Source organism: Daucus carota, chromosome 2 (assembly GCF_001625215.2).
Source record: "Daucus carota subsp. sativus chromosome 2, DH1 v3.0, whole genome shotgun sequence".
Taxonomy (NCBI): domain Eukaryota; kingdom Viridiplantae; phylum Streptophyta; class Magnoliopsida; order Apiales; family Apiaceae; genus Daucus; species Daucus carota.
Window position 1 is genome coordinate 57,475,973 of NC_030382.2, and position 21,775 is coordinate 57,497,747.

A 21,775-nucleotide genomic window follows, 5' to 3' on the forward strand; every position below is an offset into this window, starting at 1 on the left:
GGGTTCAAACCCCTGAAAACACCCTTATTTTATTAAAGTTGAAGTATGCATTTAAGTAGGAAAAATATTCTGCATATTTCATCAGATACACCAGCTAAGGCCAGCTCAAATTTATTTAACTGATTCAAAATAATTACTCCCTCCGTCTCAATTTATAGGTCCATTTTGGAATAAACACGCATATTAAGAAAAAAGTTGGTTAGATAGAATCTTATCTCATGTATCATTAATTAATGCATTGAAAAGTGAGAATATAGTTGATTTTCAAAAAAATCACAATAAATATAGGGATTTAGTGCATTGAAAAATGAGAATATGAGTTTCAAAAAAGTCACAATTAATATGTAGATAAATTTGTATTGAAAGAAGAGAGGGACAAGTATTTTGGGACAAATTTTTTTCCCAAAGTGGACCTATAAATTGAGACGGAGGGAGTATCCTATAATTTTTCTTGGAAACCCTTGTTCTGCAACCTAAACAATCGAATACAAACATAAAATGGTGTATGTTATCATAGACAGTTTCACATTTCTGAAAGGCCAACCAGATCTAACCGCAGGCCAAACTGTTTTCTGCAAATCGTATGTGTTTTTATAGTGCATTCGTATACTTTTTTAGTTACAATCTAAGGTTTATAGCCTGAATTAGCATATCTGTTGATAAACGCCAAGGAAATGCTAGTCAATTGCGAAACATTCATCGCATACTTCCGGGCTTTGGCCTTAACATATCCTTCATTTACATTATAGAAGCCATCCATGCAAGTAGTATAGTCTGTCAAAGCTGCACTCACCCATGTCTGGACATTACTTATTTCGAAATTAAAATGTGTGGTTCCATCATCCATATGATCCATCTGGTCCATCGATCTCTGAAGCTCGTAAACCGAGTCATCCGTCACCTCAACACAATCGCGCAATGCTGCCCTCTCGCCTACACTCAAGCCCTTGTACTTTGACATATTTTTCATTGTCATGAAAGTTGACTTAGCTTCCTTGAGTGTCACAGAAATAGAAGTATTTGCCAGGAGTTTGGGACTGGCCTGGACTTTTTCCGCGAATTTCGACATTGATTTGTAACAAAGCTGGGGATACAAGGTGGAGTTGCATGAGACTCTGATGAATTCAGTGTAGTTGTTCTTGCTTGTTCCTGGGGAAGCAAAGCTGGTGGCTTGACAGGTACTCAAATATGCTGTCAAGTAGAGAAAAATAAGTAGAGATTTCAGCATTGTTGCATGGGAAACCATGGATGATTTCAGCTTATTTGGTTGCTTGATGAGGTGGTGGGAATAATTGGGGATTGTTGAGAGCAAATTTAAAGAGGAAAAAAGGTCTGAATTTATGGGGAAAACTATTAACTAAGGCAGTGGCTCCCATGAAGCCAAACAGATAATAGGAAAGACAAAAATCTAAGTTTGAAAGCAAAAGAACTTGGTGTTACGTAGAAGCTAATGTGTTGAGATAGCTGTCAAGAAATTTGTAGCCTGTAAAATCTTATCCTACCTCATTTTAGTGAGGCAGTTTACATCTTTTGTTCCCGGAATTTTGTGTTATCTATATAAGAAAAATTGTTCTCGAATTTGTTCCCAAATACTAAGTGATGTAATTTAATTCGTTTCGATCTTCCAAGCTTATAAGCTATATTCTACGTTCAAAAGCACAAATTAGAAATTTTCGATTGGTCACTAGTGGAGTTATTACATCTAGGTGTGAACCTTACAAAGCTTGAACAAAATTTCTCGAGGGTAATGGTCCTACAATTGCAGGACTAGTTGCAGCGGGGGGGAATTTTTATCGTTAAACTTTAAACTAGAAGTTTCGGCGTTTACATTAGAAAATCCTGTTTTTCAAAATAATCAGAGAAAATCATTGTCTATCGATGGCAGAGACTTGAGAGTACAAAGGTCGACATGCATTGTACACTATTTTACGGGGATGGTCGACATACATTATGTATTTATGTGCACGTTAGTTTTTCTTGGGTGGGCGTGGAATAGAGAAGTTTCCTGTGTCACAATTTCTTCGATCATATTTAAAATATCAGAATTGTTAAAATAGCTTCAAATGTTATTAATTAATCTAATAATTTGATTTTTCTGAAAAAACATTAAACAATATTATGTTTAGCTCTAAAAATTACTACAAAACATAATACAATATGACATTTTTGAGTGAAATGTTTTTATAAAATAGCGTTTAAGACTTCAAAACGCCACACGAGCCCCTCAGCTATCGATACTTATAAGTCTGATTAATATTAATATTAATTATTTTTATTTAAAATTGAAAAATTGATCAACAATTAGTATTTAATAATTTACAATTTGGGTCGTACTCTTTCAAACCCGACTGCGTCCAGCCACCTCTGGCTCTATGCAACCACAATTTATTGAGTTTGGAGGCCAGACAAGAATATTTACAGGTGATTTAACTCAGAAAAGTGTGCGATAGATCCTGCTCTTAATTACAGACAAATGCAAAGTAAATGACTTGCCTGCACATAATCTACGACTACATCATTATCTATCACTCTCTAAAAGCTTTAATTTCAAGAGTTTGTCTAGTGTGTGCTCATGGGCACATGCTAAGCACGAAAACTCATAAATTTGGTGTGTTTTGATTGGTGTGGTTGGTATAAATGCAGGGAGGCCATCATTATTAAAAGAGTGTAAGCCAATCAAAACAAAAGAAAATCATCAAATTTTGTGCTTAAGCACACCAGAGAAAAACCGTAATTTCAAAAGTCGATTTAATATCCAACCACATACAAGAAAGAACCAAGAGAATAGGCTAGATAGACACATGAACGAATAAATAAGTTTTGTCATCCAGTTACTTATAATTATGTTTTAATGAACTACAGTCCAGGTCTTTCGTTTTCTTCAGTGACATTACATTCAATTCTTCTACTTGCTTCTGGGTTGGATTCCGGGGTTCTCACTTTAAAAAATAATTCATAAATATTATTACAAAAAATGTTTTATAATAAAATCAATTTTCCGTTTGTTTTGATTTTGTGATACATAATTTAAACATATTTTGATTAGATAAAATATTTTAAATTTTTAATTTCTTTGTGAAATATATTTTGTAACCAAGATAATTTAAAAATATACTCCCTCCGTCCCAGCAGATTCTTTACGGTTTCCTCTTTGGGATGTCCCATCCAATTCTTTACATTTCAAAACTTACCAAAAATAGTAAATGGGTCCCACCACTTCCCAACTTTTCTTCCCTTTTCACACTACTTTTACTTCATTTTCACACTACTTTTACTCCACTAACTCTCTTTTATACATTAAAAATTAATGGGCCCCACCACTTCACCCACTTTTCTTTCTCTTTCCCACTACTTTATCCATATTTCTTAACCTCCGTGCCCAAACCAAACGTAAAGAATTGGCTGGGACGGAGGGAGTATTATATATAAAAATATCGTTACTGGGAGGCGGCAGACTATCCTTTTCGATGAATTATGGGCAACAAGAAAAACAAGTTTTTAAATGTAGAATTCCCTTAACAAAATAATTCAAAACTATTGACTATAACATGTTCATGTACATACACTGATGCACAATACATTTGACCATGTTGTGCAAATCCAAATCTTATGCCCATTATAATAATATGATATTTTATTCGTCATTTAAATTATAATTTTATATACCATGCTTGCTAGTTGCTGGATTTTTGTATTATTGTTTTCGTACTAGGAGGGTTACGATAACATATAACAATATTCTAATTCATGAAATCTTATCTTTAAACATTGGTTAATTAGCTCTTAGGTCCACATTTGGATGTGCAAATATCGTTAAGTCGATCACCCTCTTTACTATTTTTAATTATTGCTTCCGCGTAATATAATATTATCAATGGACCCCATACGTAAGTTTTTTTTTTTTTTTTTTTTTTTTAAACAAACCCCATAAGTAGCGAAATAATCTGGGCTGTAGGAAAGCTTTGTCAAACTGGACAAATCATTAGAAAATCGGCTCACAAAGAACATTGGCATGATTGTTAAATTCCACTTTAGTCAACAAGAAAACAAAATTAACGAAAAAAACTCATAGTCAACCGTATTCCTTCAGGAAAAAATGGGAATTTTTATGTCAATAATGAACGAACACCAGTGTGATTTATTAGGTTCTAATAAATGAAATTTAAGTTCAGTTTTGCGGAATAACTGACTTGACTTTATAGTCCAATATAATACTATTTTTTCTTGAAGAAAATATGATACTATTTGAGCACTAGGACAATCGAGAAGTATATATTTGTGGTGTGTATTTAACCCGACTTTAAAAACAATATTTGACTTTTACAATTTTAAATGTATTTAAATGGATTATGAATAATATATCAGAATATAAGGGAACTAAATTAGAATTCTGAAGATTTTATAATTTTAAGATGTTCAATTAAATAAATTATTTCCAAAATCTGTAGATAAGTAACTAAATAAATTATTTTATAGCATTTCATTGAGTTTTTATAAAATACATTATAATTTGATATTTTTTTAAAAAACACTAAATTTATAATATTATCTTACTTGAGATACCCACTTAAATCGGTCAAAATTTATAATACTTTAGAAATTTGATGCAAATCGTTGTCATGATCGATGAGACTAAAAACACTTACATAAATGGGTCCTGTCCCCAGCAAGTGACTGCTGGGGAACCGTTATCTGGCATATGATTTATCCACCGTCAGATCTTGTCATGGACGATCTGGATTAGAAATCAAATTTTACATATCTAGCGCTTAAAATTCTTTGGTAGGACATGACTCATTTCGGCATTTCATCAAATATGTTAGCCGCAACAAATAAAACAAGCTTGATCCCAGTTATTCATAATTCCTCTAATTCTTTTGCCGTGATTACACAATGTTTAAAGACCCACAATAATGCATATTAAACCATCCAAATCATATAATGAAAATCATTTATCAAAATCATGATCTTATAAAAAATAAAGCTCGACAAAAGTCTGTATTCCATTGAATAGTGTTAATGGATCGCACAAACCAGCTGGAAAGTTAAAATCACAGAGTTTTGCAGTGTAAACGTGGGGAGTATTTTGATCGTGTGATGTGTTGTTGTTTTTGACCCGTTGTGTTTAAAGTATGTATGTTATCAAGCGCTTTTTAAGCGTCGGAACCGTCTAGCTCTTTTTAACTGCTAGACGTGTAGCGTTTAGCGCTTAAAAACCGCTAGACATATAAAATCTGATTTCTAATCTAGACCGTCCATGACAAGATCTAATGGTGGAAAAACCATATGTTAGATAAAGGTCTCCCAGCAGTCACTTGCTGGGGACCAGGACCCTACATAAATTTATTAAAAATTATTGTCATGACGTGCACTTTTTATTGATCTGTTAAATTATATAGCTATCAGAATTATTTATATTGATTTGACTTAAATATATCTATGCTATCAGATCTTAGCATAATTTTCCCCGACTTTATTTTGTTTAATTTAAAACTTATGCGGTTTTATTGTTGTACAAGCTCAAACCAGCTCCATGTTATAAAGTTGAGTTGAGAATTGAGATATGATGTGTGACTGTGAGCAAGTACAACATCCTACTGTACACTTCCTCTTCCCCTCCCCTCGTTTCTTTACGTTGCTTTTCGACACGTTTTTTAAAACTCGTTTAAAGTGTAATTTCATAATATATTTTTAAGAATTTTTTTTCTTGAATAAAGTTTAATGTTTGAATTTTTATTCAAAAATTTTTTTGAAAAAGATATTATGAAACTATACTTTATAGGATTATCAAAATACGTGTAAACAGAGTGAACGTAAACAATCTAGAGGGACGAAGAGAGTATATCTTATAAATTATAAATATAATATAATATAGTGACACATGATTTTTATATATGAATTTCAATAATATATCGGGAGGTGAAAAGATGAAAGAGAATATATGCCATAGAAGTGAAATAGAGATGCCTTGAAAATGAGGGAAAGAGCTAATGTTTTAAGACACCGTATAGTTAGAGTATTTATCTATATAAAATGTCTTAAAATTGTAGTTTAGGACACTAGTTTAGGATATTCTCGTTTCTCACCAAAGCCAGCCACCTACCCGTTTGGGCTTTGAAAATAGCCTGGGCCGAAAAGATTTAATAAAGAAAGTGTGAGTTTATAGCCTATAGCGGTTAGCCCACGCCATCAGTTTATTCTTATTGAGCCTTTTAATTGTATATATTTTTAGTTTAAAGAAAATTGTATATATTTTTAATGTTAAATCAAACTTCAACTAATCAAACTTTAGCTTCAAATCTCAGTAGGTGACAGAGACCTGCTCAATACTTATAAATTCTTGACTTTATTTCTTTTCCTAAGTAGAAAATACGGAGTAACATTTTTGTTACTCATTTGAAACTTGATAGATATAATTTCAATTATTTTTACAATCTCTTCAATTCGTGCTCGCGATTTGGAGTATTGGGTCTTCGTAATAGGTCCTTATGTCTAAAATCAAACTCTATCCAAAATTTTAATTATTAATATACTCACCGTAAACCCTCATAATTTACCCGCAACTCGTGATCTCAACCCAAACTTACAACCCTCTAGTCCAAATTAGTACTTTTTCGATCAATTCTTGTTTGGTTTGATTTTTTAAAAAAATGTAAATATATTATTTTGAAATGAGAAATAAGTGATTTAATGTAAATAAAAACTATTAAATACTTATTAAATATTTGATATTTAAAAATATTATATAGATATAAATTTATATGAAGTTTATTTTTTTGAAATAATCCTTGTTTTAGATGTTTAAGGTTAGCCAAATACGCTGAAACGAGTAATTTTTAACCTCAAATTATATACTCCCTCTGTCCCTCTCATTTCTTTACGGTTACTATTTTCGGATGTCCCTCTCATTTCTTTACGTTACCATAAATAGTAAGTTTTTATCATCATTACACCCACTATCTTCCCCCACTATCTCATATTTAATGTGGCGCCCTCCAAACCCGGGTCAGAAGTTTGGGGTCCACACCATAACATTACCTGTAATTAATAATATAAAATATGCAGTGACCCTTAACTGTCCATGGATCGCAACAGGTTAAAGTATAAAACAAGCCACAACATAACTTTAATTATTACAAACCCAAATCCCAAAATATAATCTTAAATCTTACAAGCTTACACGTCATTTGTGTCTCATTATTCAAACTAATACATATATCAAAAGCCAAGTGCTGCCGATAGCTCTCTCCATCTCTCAACATGGAATCCTGGCCTTACCACTAGCCTGCGGATCATCGTTACCAACCTTCTCTGCTTTCACTGGAAAGAACATAGAGTTTCGCAAGAATGAGCTAACAAGCTCAGCAAGTATAACAATATCCATTTAAACATTTATCAAAAGATGATGGAAATCAGTATTTAAGAGAATCAATCTCAATATCCAGTTTCTTTTTAGAATTTCGATTAGAATTGGATATTAAATTTTATTTTTAAAAACCAAAGGTTAGGCTGCTGATCAGTCAGACACTAACCCCGAGCAGGCCCCGCCATGCTCGTTTACTGGATCCAAGGCACACATTGGCCTAAAGCGACCACTCATCTGGTCTGACCATTCATTTGGTCCATTTAAAAAAACTATCCAATTCTATTATAAATCAGGATGAATAACAATATAATGCAATAAACAGAATCATTAAGAACATAATTAAATTTTGGAGCAGAAACCGTATTCATTTCAGAAGTATTTTAAGGATATTCCAAAATAAGAATCAGGAATAATTCCACGAGTCAAGGAATCAGATATAGCATATCTGGATTTCAAGTGAACAATAATCATGGTTTGTATGAAAGAAGGTCTCTGGTTTTATTAAAGAATTCACAGGTAAAAAGGGTATTTTCAAATCCAAGGAAATTAAGTTATTGAAAAGGAACAACAATTGTGGGGTGTATGATATCCCAGGTATGATTGACTTCCAGTCGATTGGTTTGAAGATCAAAGGTGTGTCAAAACATTGAAATAAGGTTTATATGGTAGTTATCCAAGAATCTCAAGGTTTGAAGGTTTACAATTGAATAAGGTTTCCAAAATAAATATCAAAGAATCAAGTTAATGGCTCAAGAATTAATGAATGAATAGTTCAATTGATAGTCAAAGAATCTGGTTGATGGTTTAAGAATCGGTGAATTAAACAATTCATGATATGGCTCAAGAAATGCCATGAGTGAATTAGAAAGCTAGCAAAGCAATCACATCAAGGATCATATATATATATAATTGAAGGAAAGTATCAAGGAAACTTGCCTTATACTGACGATTTCAAATTTCAATCGCTCCTGCTCGATATACTATTCTATATCCACTTGCTTTCCCTTTTATTACGCCTCGCTTCTCTGCTAATCATCACAACTAATTATCAATATGTGATCTCATACTATTCTCATCATCCTTTATTCGAAACAAGCTTCTATCTACCCTTCGTTTCACCCAAATCCGATTTACGGATCAAAAGATATGTCAAAAACAATTTTATATCAATCACGTAGACACATAACATGTCAATTAGATAGCACATAGCACATATCACATAAAATATTTAATAAAATATATTTTTCAAAAGAGGTTTGAAGTCAAACGGACTTTTCTGGTATTTATTATGAATTTTTAAACATTTTTCGGAATTAAAACGGGTCAAAGAACCATTTATAAATAAACAATCCATTTCTGGATACTCGAAATCACGTCCGAAATCATTTGAAATCAATTAACGAGCTTCAATCATATTTTAGAATAATATTTTAAAGCTCGAAACTATTTTTCAGAATTTTAAAATCATTTAAAATTATTTAAAATAATTAAATCTAATTAATAAATCAATTAAAATCAATTAATAATTAATTAAAACAATTAATCAATTAATAATTAAATTAATTGACTAATTATAATAATTAATTACTAATTAAAATTAATTAATAAATTAAATCAGATTTATTTTTGAATTAATAAATATTTAAAAACTATTTTTGAAAATAATTAAATCATTTTCGAAATAAAAATAATTTAAAATAAATCAGTTTTTAAAAGTTTTAAAACTTCAGGGTTTAAACTGCAAAGTTTTGAAAATAGAAGGTTCAGAATGTCAGAAACGAAACTACGGTGGGAAAACTTTACCACCCCCATAACTTGGGTGACTAAACGGCAATTTGCCGCCGTTGTCACCCCCGATCGCCGGAAAACACCCCAGGGATGCCAGAACTTCACCATAAACTGCAGATCAGACCTACTCGATGCCAGGAACTTGTTACAACCAACCAATTAAGCAATAGGTTCGTGATTTGGCCGGAATAACTCGAAGAAGTTCGCCGTCGCCGGCGAAACTTCTCCTCGTCGATTCGTCCAAACCATGAACCTCACCCTACTTTTGAGACCACCATTCGACTCCTCTAAACCTCCCCAATCCATTCCACACTTCAATTTACCCATGTACCTCCAGAATAACAAACCCCCAATTTCCAATTGAAAACATTCAAACGGCTATAAACCCTAGTTTCTAATTCGAACAATTAAACTCAATTTTGAACATGTTATTGAACTCCAAATCAAGCATATGATATACCAAAATGATCAGGAGAACATTATCTACAACATACAATCATCAAATCACACAAACAACTTCAAAATCAAAGAGCCCTAATTTAAGCCTATTTAGTTCGAATTTAAATCTCAAAATCCATACCCACCTGATGTTGCTGCACTGATTTTGATGCTAGATTATGATTCTACTTGTTAAAACCTTCAATTTGAGCCCTTGAACACCAAAATCCGAGTCCGATAACGCGTCCAAATCCTCGTTTGAATCTCAAGAACACGAAGAACTCTCTCGGGAATTTCTCGGTTTTAACTGGTTTTATGATTTTCGTAATAAAATAAAGTACAGTTAAGTATATTTATACTTAAGAATAATTAATACCCCTTTGGATCATATATGGCAGGAAAATACACTGTTTAATAGCTTTATACTAATAAAACGGGTCCAATCGGTACCGGTTTTCGAGATAATCATCAAACGGGGCTTTTTAATCCGTCATTAATACGCGGGTCCCACCGTCATTATTACAAGATAAGGATGAGAATAAAATATTGTGTTTCACGTTTATCGAGACAACTAGATAATTATCTAATACCGAAAAACTCCGCCGGACCGACTCCGGAACAAACCGTACTCCGGATCGAAAAAGTCAAAACATGAAAAATGTCCGGAATGTTCAAATTAAGCTAAAGGTGAATTTTGTTGAAATTTTCGGGAAGTAAAATCTCGGTACCGTTGTAGGTTGACGGTTTTTGAAGAAATCAAAATAATTAATAATTAATTAAAATATACATAATTAAATCCGTAAATCCAATATAAAATCATCTGACAATACATAAATCGATATGAAAATATCTAAATAAACTATATTTTGTACTAAACATATAAAAATTGATATTCCTCAAATTTAATCAACAATACTTAACTAAATTAATAGAACAGGAACCAATTAATTCACAGAAATTCATATAAAATTCATATAATATTCATTAATCATTCAGATAATTACACGGATAATCCCAGATGTTACATCCTTCCCCCCTTAAAAGGATTCTGTCCTCAGAATCACTTAGGTGAACAATTGAGGGTACTTTTCACGCATATCACTTTCTAATTCCCAGGTTGACTCTTCAACCTTTGGGTTTCTCCACAACACTCTTACTAATTTCACTACCTTGTTTCTTAACACCTTCTCTTTTCTATCTAAAATTTCCACTGGTCTCTCCACATACGATAAATCTGCCTCGAGTTCTACCGGCTCATACTCTATCACATGTTTCGAATCTGGATTATACTTCTTAAGCATCGATACATGAAAGACGTTATGAATGTGCTCCATTTGCGGGGGTAACGCCAATTCGTACGCTACTTTGCCTACACGTCTCAAGATTACAAATGGCCCCACGTATCGGGGACTAAGCTTGCCTTTCTTTCCGAATCTGGATAGTCCTTTCCATGGTGACACCTTCAGTAACACTGCTTCTCCGTCTTCAAATTCTACGTTCTTCCGGAATTGATCTGCATAATTTCGTTGACGACTCTGTGCTGCAATTAGTCGTTTCTGAATAATTTCAACGACTTCCTTTGTTTGCTGTACTAATTCCGGTCCCAATACCTTGCGTTCTCCGACTTCATCCCAATATACTGGTGATCGACATTTACGTCCGTAAAGAGCTTCATAAGGAGGCATCCCAATACTTGCGTGATAACTATTATTGTATGCAAATTCCACTAAAGGTAGATGCTCGTCCCAATTGCCTTTGAAATCGATTGCACAAACACGTAGCATGTCCTCGATCGTTTGAATAGTTCTCTCACTTTGGCCGTCTGTTTGTGGATGATATGCCGTACTCATATTCAATTTAGTGCCCAAGCATTCCTGAAAACTTTTCCAAAATCTCGAATTAAATCGTGGATCTCTATCTGATACAATGGATACAGGAACTCCATGACGAACTACAATCTCTTTCAGGTACATATGAACTAATTTATCCAAAGAGAATCTCTCGTTGATCGGAAGAAAATGCGCTGACTTGGTTAGTCTATCCACTATAACCCAAATGGCATCATGGTTTGCTTTAGTCCTTGGTAATCCTACAATAAAATCCATAGCAATATGTTCCCACTTCCATTCTGGAATCTCTAAAGGTTGCAATAATCCACTTGGTCTTTGGTGTTCTGCTTTCACTCTTTGACACGTATAACATTTACTTACCCATTCTGCAATTTCTCTTTTCATGTCTGGCCACCAATAGTGCTCCTTTAAATCTCTATACATCTTAGTGCTGCCTGGATGAATGGAATACCTAGAATTGTGTGCTTCCTGCAATATATCATTCTTTAACTCTGTCACTGGTGGAATCCATATCCTGGAAGAAAATCTAAGAATACCTTGATCATCTTTCTGTGTACACAACTCTTCTCCCACTAACTTGTTTACATCCTGATCCATTACCTCTTCCTGGCACTTCTTAATCTTCTCTAATAGCTCTGGTTGAAAGGTCATGGTATACATTGCTATCTTTGATGATTCATGAATTCTTACCTCAATTTCCAACTTTTGGAACTCTTTATATAACTCCTCTGGCACAGTCAATACATTTAATCTTTCCTTTCTACTTAAAGCATCCGCTACAACATTGGCTTTTCCTGGATGATACTTAATCGTACAATCATAATCCTTAATCAACTCCAACCATCTCCTTTGTCTCATGTTCAGCTCCTTCTGAGTAAAGATATACTTTAAACTTTTATGGTCTGTATAAATCTCACATTTTTCTCCGTACAAATAATGTCTCCATATTTTTAATGCAAATACAATAGCTGCTAACTCCAAGTCATGAGTGGGGTACTTCTGTTCATGAGGTTTAAGTTGTCTAGACGCATACGCAATAACTTTATCATGTTGCATCAATACACATCCTAATCCTTTATACGAGGCATCACTATAAATCACAAAATTTCCTTGCTCATCTGGAAGGGACAATACTGGTGCTGACACTAATCTCTTCTTCAACTCCTGAAAACTTTCCTCACATTTCTCATTCCATATGAACTTCTCATTCTTTCTAGTTAACTTAGTCAGTGGGGTTGCAATTCTTGAAAAATCCTGTACAAATCTTCTATAATAACCTACTAACCCCAAGAAACTCCTGATATCTGTGGGGGTCTTTGGTCTTTCCCAATTCATTATAGCTTCAATCTTTGCTGGATCTACTTTGATTCCTTCACGACTCACTATGTGCCCTAGAAATTGAACTTCTTGTAACCAAAATTCACATTTAGAAAACTTTGCATACAACTTCTCCTTTCTTAATATCTCTAAGGCTGTTCTTAAATGTTCTGCATGCTCCTCCGCTGTCTTAGAATATATCAGAATATCATCTATAAAAACAATCACAAACTTGTCCAAATACTTCTTAAAGACTCTATTCATTAAGTCCATAAAAGCTGCTGGTGCATTCGTTAATCCAAAAGCCATTACTAGAAATTCATAATGACCATACCTTGTTCTAAAAGCTGTCTTAGGTATATCCTCAGATTTGATTTTGAGCTGATGGTATCCCGACCTAAGGTCAATCTTAGAGAAATACTCTGCTCCTTTCAACTGGTCAAACAAGTCGTCAATACGGGGTAAAGGATATTTATTCTTGATGGTAAGCTTATTAAGCTCTCTGTAATCTATACATAACCTCATACTTCCATCTTTCTTCTTCACAAACAACACTGGTGCTCCCCATGGGGATACACTAGGTCTGATCACTCCTTTCTCCAATAACTCTTGTAATTGTTTTGCCAATTCTTTCATCTCTACTGGTGCCATCCTATACGGGGCTTTGGATATTGGCTCGGTTCCAGGTGCTAAGTCAATTGCAAATTCTATCTCTCTATCTGGAGGAAGTCCTGGTAACTCATCCGGAAACACGTCTGGAAATTCATTCACTACCGGAATATTTTCAAGTTTTAATGGTTCTTGACTTTTATCAATTACATAAGCAATATAGGCTTCGCATCCTTGTCGTAACATCCTCCTTGCTTGGATCATGGTTAAAAATTTCTTTACTTGCTTCTGTCCTCTAAATGTTATTACCTCGTCGTCTGGTGATATTAATATTACCTTTTTATTTTTACAATCTATCTGCGCACTATGTTTAGACAACCAATCCATCCCTAGGATTACATCAAACTCCCCCAACTTGAAAGGTATCAAGTCGGCACAAAACTTATTTCCTAAAATCTCAATTTCACAATCAGGGCAAACTCGATTAACAGAGATACGATCCTGATTAGCTAGTTCTACATTCATAACCTCATTCAACAATTCAACTGGACAATTCAACTTATCAACAAAAGCTTGAGAAATAAATGATCTAGTAGCTCCGGAATCAATTAACACCTTGGCATTTATAGAGTTTACATTAAGCGTACCTGTCACCACATCTGCATCCTGAATAGCATCCTTCACTGACATATCAAAAACTCTTGCCCTAGGAGGTTCATTCACTTCTGGAACAGTTCCCATGATTCTAAGTGCATTGCTAGCAGGGGCTGGTGTCTTGCAGTCCTTAGCCATATGTCCTGGCTTTCCACATTTAAAACATGTATATCCTATGGCTGGAGTCTTACTTGTTGAGCCTCTATTGGTCTGATCTTTTATTGCTGGCTGGTTCTGACATTCTCTAGAGTAGTGTCCTTTCTGGTTGCATTTAAAACATACCACATTCAGTTTGTTACATACTCCTCCATGTCTCTTGCCACACGTTTGACATTCCGGCATTGAAGACCTTTGCTGATTGGCCTGACTTCCCGTAAGAAAACGTCCTCCCTGTCCACCACTGCCTATTTTCTTAAAATTAGAACTTCCTCCTGCTTGAAATTTCCCTTTCTTCGGAAATTTTCCTTGATGAGATGATCCTCCTCTTCTCTTCTTATCCTCTTTAGATTTCTGAAACAACTCATTCTCAGCCTCCGCAATCATTGCCTTCTCAACCACTGCCGCATACGTCTCTAATTGCAAAATAGCTAACTTGCTTCTAATCCAAGGCTTCAGACCTTGTTGGAACCTTTTTGCTTTCTGCCTATCTGTCTCTACATAAGTTGGCACAAACCTAGCCAATTCCGCAAACTTATTCTCATATTCCACCACAGACATATTTCCTTGTTTCAGCTCTAAAAAGTTCAACTCCATTTGATCTTGAAGAAACCTAGGAAAATACTTTTCTAAAAACACTTCCTTAAATCTCTCCCAAGTGATCTCAACTGTACCTTCCATATTCTTCACAGATTCCCACCAATACGTTGCTTCATTCTTTAAGTAATGACTGGCAAACTTTGTTTTCTGCTCCTCACTTGCTGGAACTAATTCAAAACACTTCTCCATTTCTTTTAACCATGTTTGGGCTGCAACAGGATCTGCTGAGCCCTTAAACTCTGGAGGATTAACTGCCTGAAAAGTTTTAAAAGTTACCCTAGGATTCTCTTGATGTTGCTGTTGTCGGGTAAGATGAGCAGTTTGCTGAGCCAAAATTTGAATTAGTTGGGCCACAGCAGGATCTACTGGGCCTATGTTGACATTCTGGTTATCATTGTTATCATTGATGCTGTTGGTGCCTTCAGGATCACTGTTGGCACGAGTATGTCTTGTTGGAGGCATTCTGTAAAGAAGAAACAATTTACTTAGTCGTTTTAAATCAAATTCTCTTTTTATAAAAGGTTTTTAAGAAAACAGATTTATACATTTTTGAAAACATTTTTGAGATTATTTAACTAAATAAATTGCATGCTTCTTTACAGAATGTAAAACATTGAAAGAAAGATTGTAATACTATTACAAGAGTTTATGATTGGTACTGAAAGTAAAGTAAAGTAAAACAAGTGCGATAAAGTAAAGGACAAGACTGAAAAGTAAAAGATGCTGATATATATAAGTCAGTGCTGGAGATACAAGCGTCAAGCGCTTTATCAAAAGTAAAGTACAACAACAGCAACAGCAAGACTATCCTCTAGTCCGCTCGGCTAGTCTATATATACATGTCAAAATCGGCTGATGACCATAACATACACATCATCTGGCCAGCTCCGCTAGTCTATATGTACATGTCAAAATCTGCTGACCTGATACAACTACTCACTATGCTGCATCATACACACTACTCACTATAGTACTGATCATCTCCAACATCTAATACACTCCAGACCTATGGAAAGTCTGGTCCTCCGATAACATCCAGCCGCTCCAAGACCCAACGAGCCCAGTCTATAATATCTCCAGGGGTACCAAGTGGTGCGGTGATCCCACATAACCTCTCTACTGCCTCTGTCCTAAAAGCACGTATCTCCTCTCTCAACTGTCGCTCCGCCCTGTTAGGGTCTAAATCCCCCATCGCCTGTGTCAGCTCTCCAATCTGGCCCAACAACTCATCTCTCTCCATCAAGAGTGCCTGATAGTAGTGATAGGGTACTGAAAGAGGGGAACACGGATAAGAGGGTCCAACGCCTGAAAATCCTGAAGACTCATGCTCTGGTGGGGGTCCACGGATAGGAGGTCGCATAATAGGAGCAGGTGGGGGCATCTCAGGTGCAGGTGGGGGTATAGCCCTAAGCGGTACAGCTGCAATAGGGGTCTGTCCACTACGAGGGTATCCAGGTGGACGTGAAGGTCCAGCTACAGGTGGGGGTGTAAGTGCCCTGGGTGGGGATATAGGTACAACTCCTGGACGGGGTGGAAGTCCCTCCACTGTCGACTCTGAATGATCAGAATGAACCGGGGTACTGGGGCCTGACATACCTGATAGTCTGAGAATCACATGAACAAACTCGTATGAGAATCTGTATCCGCTACCAACATCAACCCTAAATCTATTACGAATAATCCTCAACCTCTCAACGTTCTATCTACCTATCACTCATTTCTAGTCCTAAACTTCTACCCAACCTAACAATCTAGGCTTGTTTCATTGACTTAAACCTGTCGCTCTGATACCAACCTGTGGCGCCCTCCAAACCCGGGTCAGAAGTTTGGGGTCCACACCATAACATTACCTGTAATTAATAATATAAAATATGCAGTGACCCTTAACTGTCCATGGATCGCAACAGGTTAAAGTATAAAACAAGCCACAACATAACTTTAATTATTACAAACCCAAATCCCAAAATATAATCTTAAATCTTACAAGCTTACACGTCATTTGTGTCTCATTATTCAAACTAATACATATATCAAAAGCCAAGTGCTGCCGATAGCTCTCTCCATCTCTCAACATGGAATCCTGGCCTTACCACTAGCCTGCGGATCATCGTTACCAACCTTCTCTGCTTTCACTGGAAAGAACATAGAGTTTCGCAAGAATGAGCTAACAAGCTCAGCAAGTATAACAATATCCATTTAAACATTTATCAAAAGATGATGGAAATCAGTATTTAAGAGAATCAATCTCAATATCCAGTTTCTTTTTAGAATTTCGATTAGAATTGGATATTAAATTTTATTTTTAAAAACCAAAGGTTAGGCTGCTGATCAGTCAGACACTAACCCCGAGCAGGCCCCGCCATGCTCGTTTACTGGATCCAAGGCACACATTGGCCTAAAGCGACCACTCATCTGGTCTGACCATTCATTTGGTCCATTTAAAAAAACTATCCAATTCTATTATAAATCAGGATGAATAACAATATAATGCAATAAACAGAATCATTAAGAACATAATTAAATTTTGGAGCAGAAACCGTATTCATTTCAGAAGTATTTTAAGGATATTCCAAAATAAGAATCAGGAATAATTCCACGAGTCAAGGAATCAGATATAGCATATCTGGATTTCAAGTGAACAATAATCATGGTTTGTATGAAAGAAGGTCTCTGGTTTTATTAAAGAATTCACAGGTAAAAAGGGTATTTTCAAATCCAAGGAAATTAAGTTATTGAAAAGGAACAACAATTGTGGGGTGTATGATATCCCAGGTATGATTGACTTCCAGTCGATTGGTTTGAAGATCAAAGGTGTGTCAAAACATTGAAATAAGGTTTATATGGTAGTTATCCAAGAATCTCAAGGTTTGAAGGTTTACAATTGAATAAGGTTTCCAAAATAAATATCAAAGAATCAAGTTAATGGCTCAAGAATTAATGAATGAATAGTTCAATTGATAGTCAAAGAATCTGGTTGATGGTTTAAGAATCGGTGAATTAAACAATTCATGATATGGCTCAAGAAATGCCATGAGTGAATTAGAAAGCTAGCAAAGCAATCACATCAAGGATCATATATATATATAATTGAAGGAAAGTATCAAGGAAACTTGCCTTATACTGACGATTTCAAATTTCAATCGCTCCTGCTCGATATACTATTCTATATCCACTTGCTTTCCCTTTTATTACGCCTCGCTTCTCTGCTAATCATCACAACTAATTATCAATATGTGATCTCATACTATTCTCATCATCCTTTATTCGAAACAAGCTTCTATCTACCCTTCGTTTCACCCAAATCCGATTTACGGATCAAAAGATATGTCAAAAACAATTTTATATCAATCACGTAGACACATAACATGTCAATTAGATAGCACATAGCACATATCACATAAAATATTTAATAAAATATATTTTTCAAAAGAGGTTTGAAGTCAAACGGACTTTTCTGGTATTTATTATGAATTTTTAAACATTTTTCGGAATTAAAACGGGTCAAAGAACCATTTATAAATAAACAATCCATTTCTGGATACTCGAAATCACGTCCGAAATCATTTGAAATCAATTAACGAGCTTCAATCATATTTTAGAATAATATTTTAAAGCTCGAAACTATTTTTCAGAATTTTAAAATCATTTAAAATTATTTAAAATAATTAAATCTAATTAATAAATCAATTAAAATCAATTAATAATTAATTAAAACAATTAATCAATTAATAATTAAATTAATTGACTAATTATAATAATTAATTACTAATTAAAATTAATTAATAAATTAAATCAGATTTATTTTTGAATTAATAAATATTTAAAAACTATTTTTGAAAATAATTAAATCATTTTCGAAATAAAAATAATTTAAAATAAATCAGTTTTTAAAAGTTTTAAAACTTCAGGGTTTAAACTGCAAAGTTTTGAAAATAGAAGGTTCAGAATGTCAGAAACGAAACTACGGTGGGAAAACTTTACCACCCCCATAACTTGGGTGACTAAACGGCAATTTGCCGCCGTTGTCACCCCCGATCGCCGGAAAACACCCCAGGGATGCCAGAACTTCACCATAAACTGCAGATCAGACCTACTCGATGCCAGGAACTTGTTACAACCAACCAATTAAGCAATAGGTTCGTGATTTGGCCGGAATAACTCGAAGAAGTTCGCCGTCGCCGGCGAAACTTCTCCTCGTCGATTCGTCCAAACCATGAACCTCACCCTACTTTTGAGACCACCATTCGACTCCTCTAAACCTCCCCAATCCATTCCACACTTCAATTTACCCATGTACCTCCAGAATAACAAACCCCCAATTTCCAATTGAAAACATTCAAACGGCTATAAACCCTAGTTTCTAATTCGAACAATTAAACTCAATTTTGAACATGTTATTGAACTCCAAATCAAGCATATGATATACCAAAATGATCAGGAGAACATTATCTACAACATACAATCATCAAATCACACAAACAACTTCAAAATCAAAGAGCCCTAATTTAAGCCTATTTAGTTCGAATTTAAATCTCAAAATCCATACCCACCTGATGTTGCTGCACTGATTTTGATGCTAGATTATGATTCTACTTGTTAAAACCTTCAATTTGAGCCCTTGAACACCAAAATCCGAGTCCGATAACGCGTCCAAATCCTCGTTTGAATCTCAAGAACACGAAGAACTCTCTCGGGAATTTCTCGGTTTTAACTGGTTTTATGATTTTCGTAATAAAATAAAGTACAGTTAAGTATATTTATACTTAAGAATAATTAATACCCCTTTGGATCATATATGGCAGGAAAATACACTGTTTAATAGCTTTATACTAATAAAACGGGTCCAATCGGTACCGGTTTTCGAGATAATCATCAAACGGGGCTTTTTAATCCGTCATTAATACGCGGGTCCCACCGTCATTATTACAAGATAAGGATGAGAATAAAATATTGTGTTTCACGTTTATCGAGACAACTAGATAATTATCTAATACCGAAAAACTCCGCCGGACCGACTCCGGAACAAACCGTACTCCGGATCGAAAAAGTCAAAACATGAAAAATGTCCGGAATGTTCAAATTAAGCTAAAGGTGAATTTTGTTGAAATTTTCGGGAAGTAAAATCTCGGTACCGTTGTAGGTTGACGGTTTTTGAAGAAATCAAAATAATTAATAATTAATTAAAATATACATAATTAAATCCGTAAATCCAATATAAAATCATCTGACAATACATAAATCGATATGAAAATATCTAAATAAACTATATTTTGTACTAAACATATAAAAATTGATATTCCTCAAATTTAATCAACAATACTTAACTAAATTAATAGAACAGGAACCAATTAATTCACAGAAATTCATATAAAATTCATATAATATTCATTAATCATTCAGATAATTACACGGATAATCCCAGATGTTACATCCTTCCCCCCTTAAAAGGATTCTGTCCTCAGAATCACTTAGGTGAACAATTGAGGGTACTTTTCACGCATATCACTTTCTAATTCCCAGGTTGACTCTTCAACCTTTGGGTTTCTCCACAACACTCTTACTAATTTCACTACCTTGTTTCTTAACACCTTCTCTTTTCTATCTAAAATTTCCACTGGTCTCTCCACATACGATAAATCTGCCTCGAGTTCTACCGGCTCATACTCTATCACATGTTTCGAATCTGGATTATACTTCTTAAGCATCGATACATGAAAGACGTTATGAATGTGCTCCATTTGCGGGGGTAACGCCAATTCGTACGCTACTTTGCCTACACGTCTCAAGATTACAAATGGCCCCACGTATCGGGGACTAAGCTTGCCTTTCTTTCCGAATCTGGATAGTCCTTTCCATGGTGACACCTTCAGTAACACTGCTTCTCCGTCTTCAAATTCTACGTTCTTCCGGAATTGATCTGCATAATTTCGTTGACGACTCTGTGCTGCAATTAGTCGTTTCTGAATAATTTCAACGACTTCCTTTGTTTGCTGTACTAATTCCGGTCCCAATACCTTGCGTTCTCCGACTTCATCCCAATATACTGGTGATCGACATTTACGTCCGTAAAGAGCTTCATAAGGAGGCATCCCAATCTCAAATCTATTATTAAATATTTCCTCCACTATCTCAAATCTATTATTAAATATTGATAGGTCCCACCACTTTACCCACTTTTCATCTAACTTTACTCATTTTTCATACATTGTCTTGTCTCCGTGTCCTCCTCCAATGTAAATAATTGAAGGGGACGGAGGGAGTAATTATTTATCAACTTAGTGTTTTCACGGGAAAGTTTCTGAAATCGTTTGGTTAAACTTAAAAATGTGATTTTTCTAAAATATTTGGAAAAAGATAATTTATGAGAGAAAAGCTTTTCGCTTCCTCTAACCAACTTTTTTTGCTCTAATCATTTGTTGATTGTTGAAAAAATCGATTAATCTGACCTAATTAATTTTAAAATTGGTTTTTTAATTTTTATCATATTAAAATGTAATGATTTATTAAATTTGAGGATACCCGTTCAAGTAACTTAATTAGACTGTTCTTCAATTTCGGATATTTATAGGAGTTATAAATTTTTGCTGCACTAAATTTAGCCGAAAGCATATTACTGTATGAGCAATGCTAGAGGCACCAAATTTTTTTCCCCAAAATTTGTTACCAAATGACGTGGATAACAAGTGGCGATATTTGATTGGGTGATTGATGAATCTGCAGGGGGGCCTCATTATTATGAGAATGAATGCAACCAATGAAATTTCGCCACATCATTTGGGAAAAAATTTTGGGATAAATATTTGGGGTCCCTAGAATTTTCCTTACTGTATTTTATATTTCTTTCATTGTGTAATTGCACTAACGTTGTGAATCAGCTGTTACTGTCAATTAATCAATCAGCACAAACTCAGAAAACTAATCCATTTTATAATATCGATTTCTACAAGATTGTTGCTAGTTCATCTTTCGGTTGTCAGCGGAGCAAACTATAATAGTA

General features: G+C 34.6%; 1 protein-coding gene across 1 annotated transcript; it reads right to left on the reverse strand.

Annotated features, from left to right (window-relative positions):
* Positions 1-625: 625 nt before the first annotated feature.
* On the reverse strand, positions 626-7,384 carry LOC108208294 (21 kDa protein). Its single transcript, XM_017378813.2, has 2 exons — positions 7,279-7,384; positions 626-1,191 (listed from the first exon to the last, which is right to left on the reverse strand). Exons 1-2 carry the CDS (start codon positions 7,382-7,384, stop codon positions 626-628), a joined length of 672 nt encoding a protein of 223 aa, XP_017234302.2.
* Between the last annotated feature and the right edge of the window lie 14,391 nt (positions 7,385-21,775).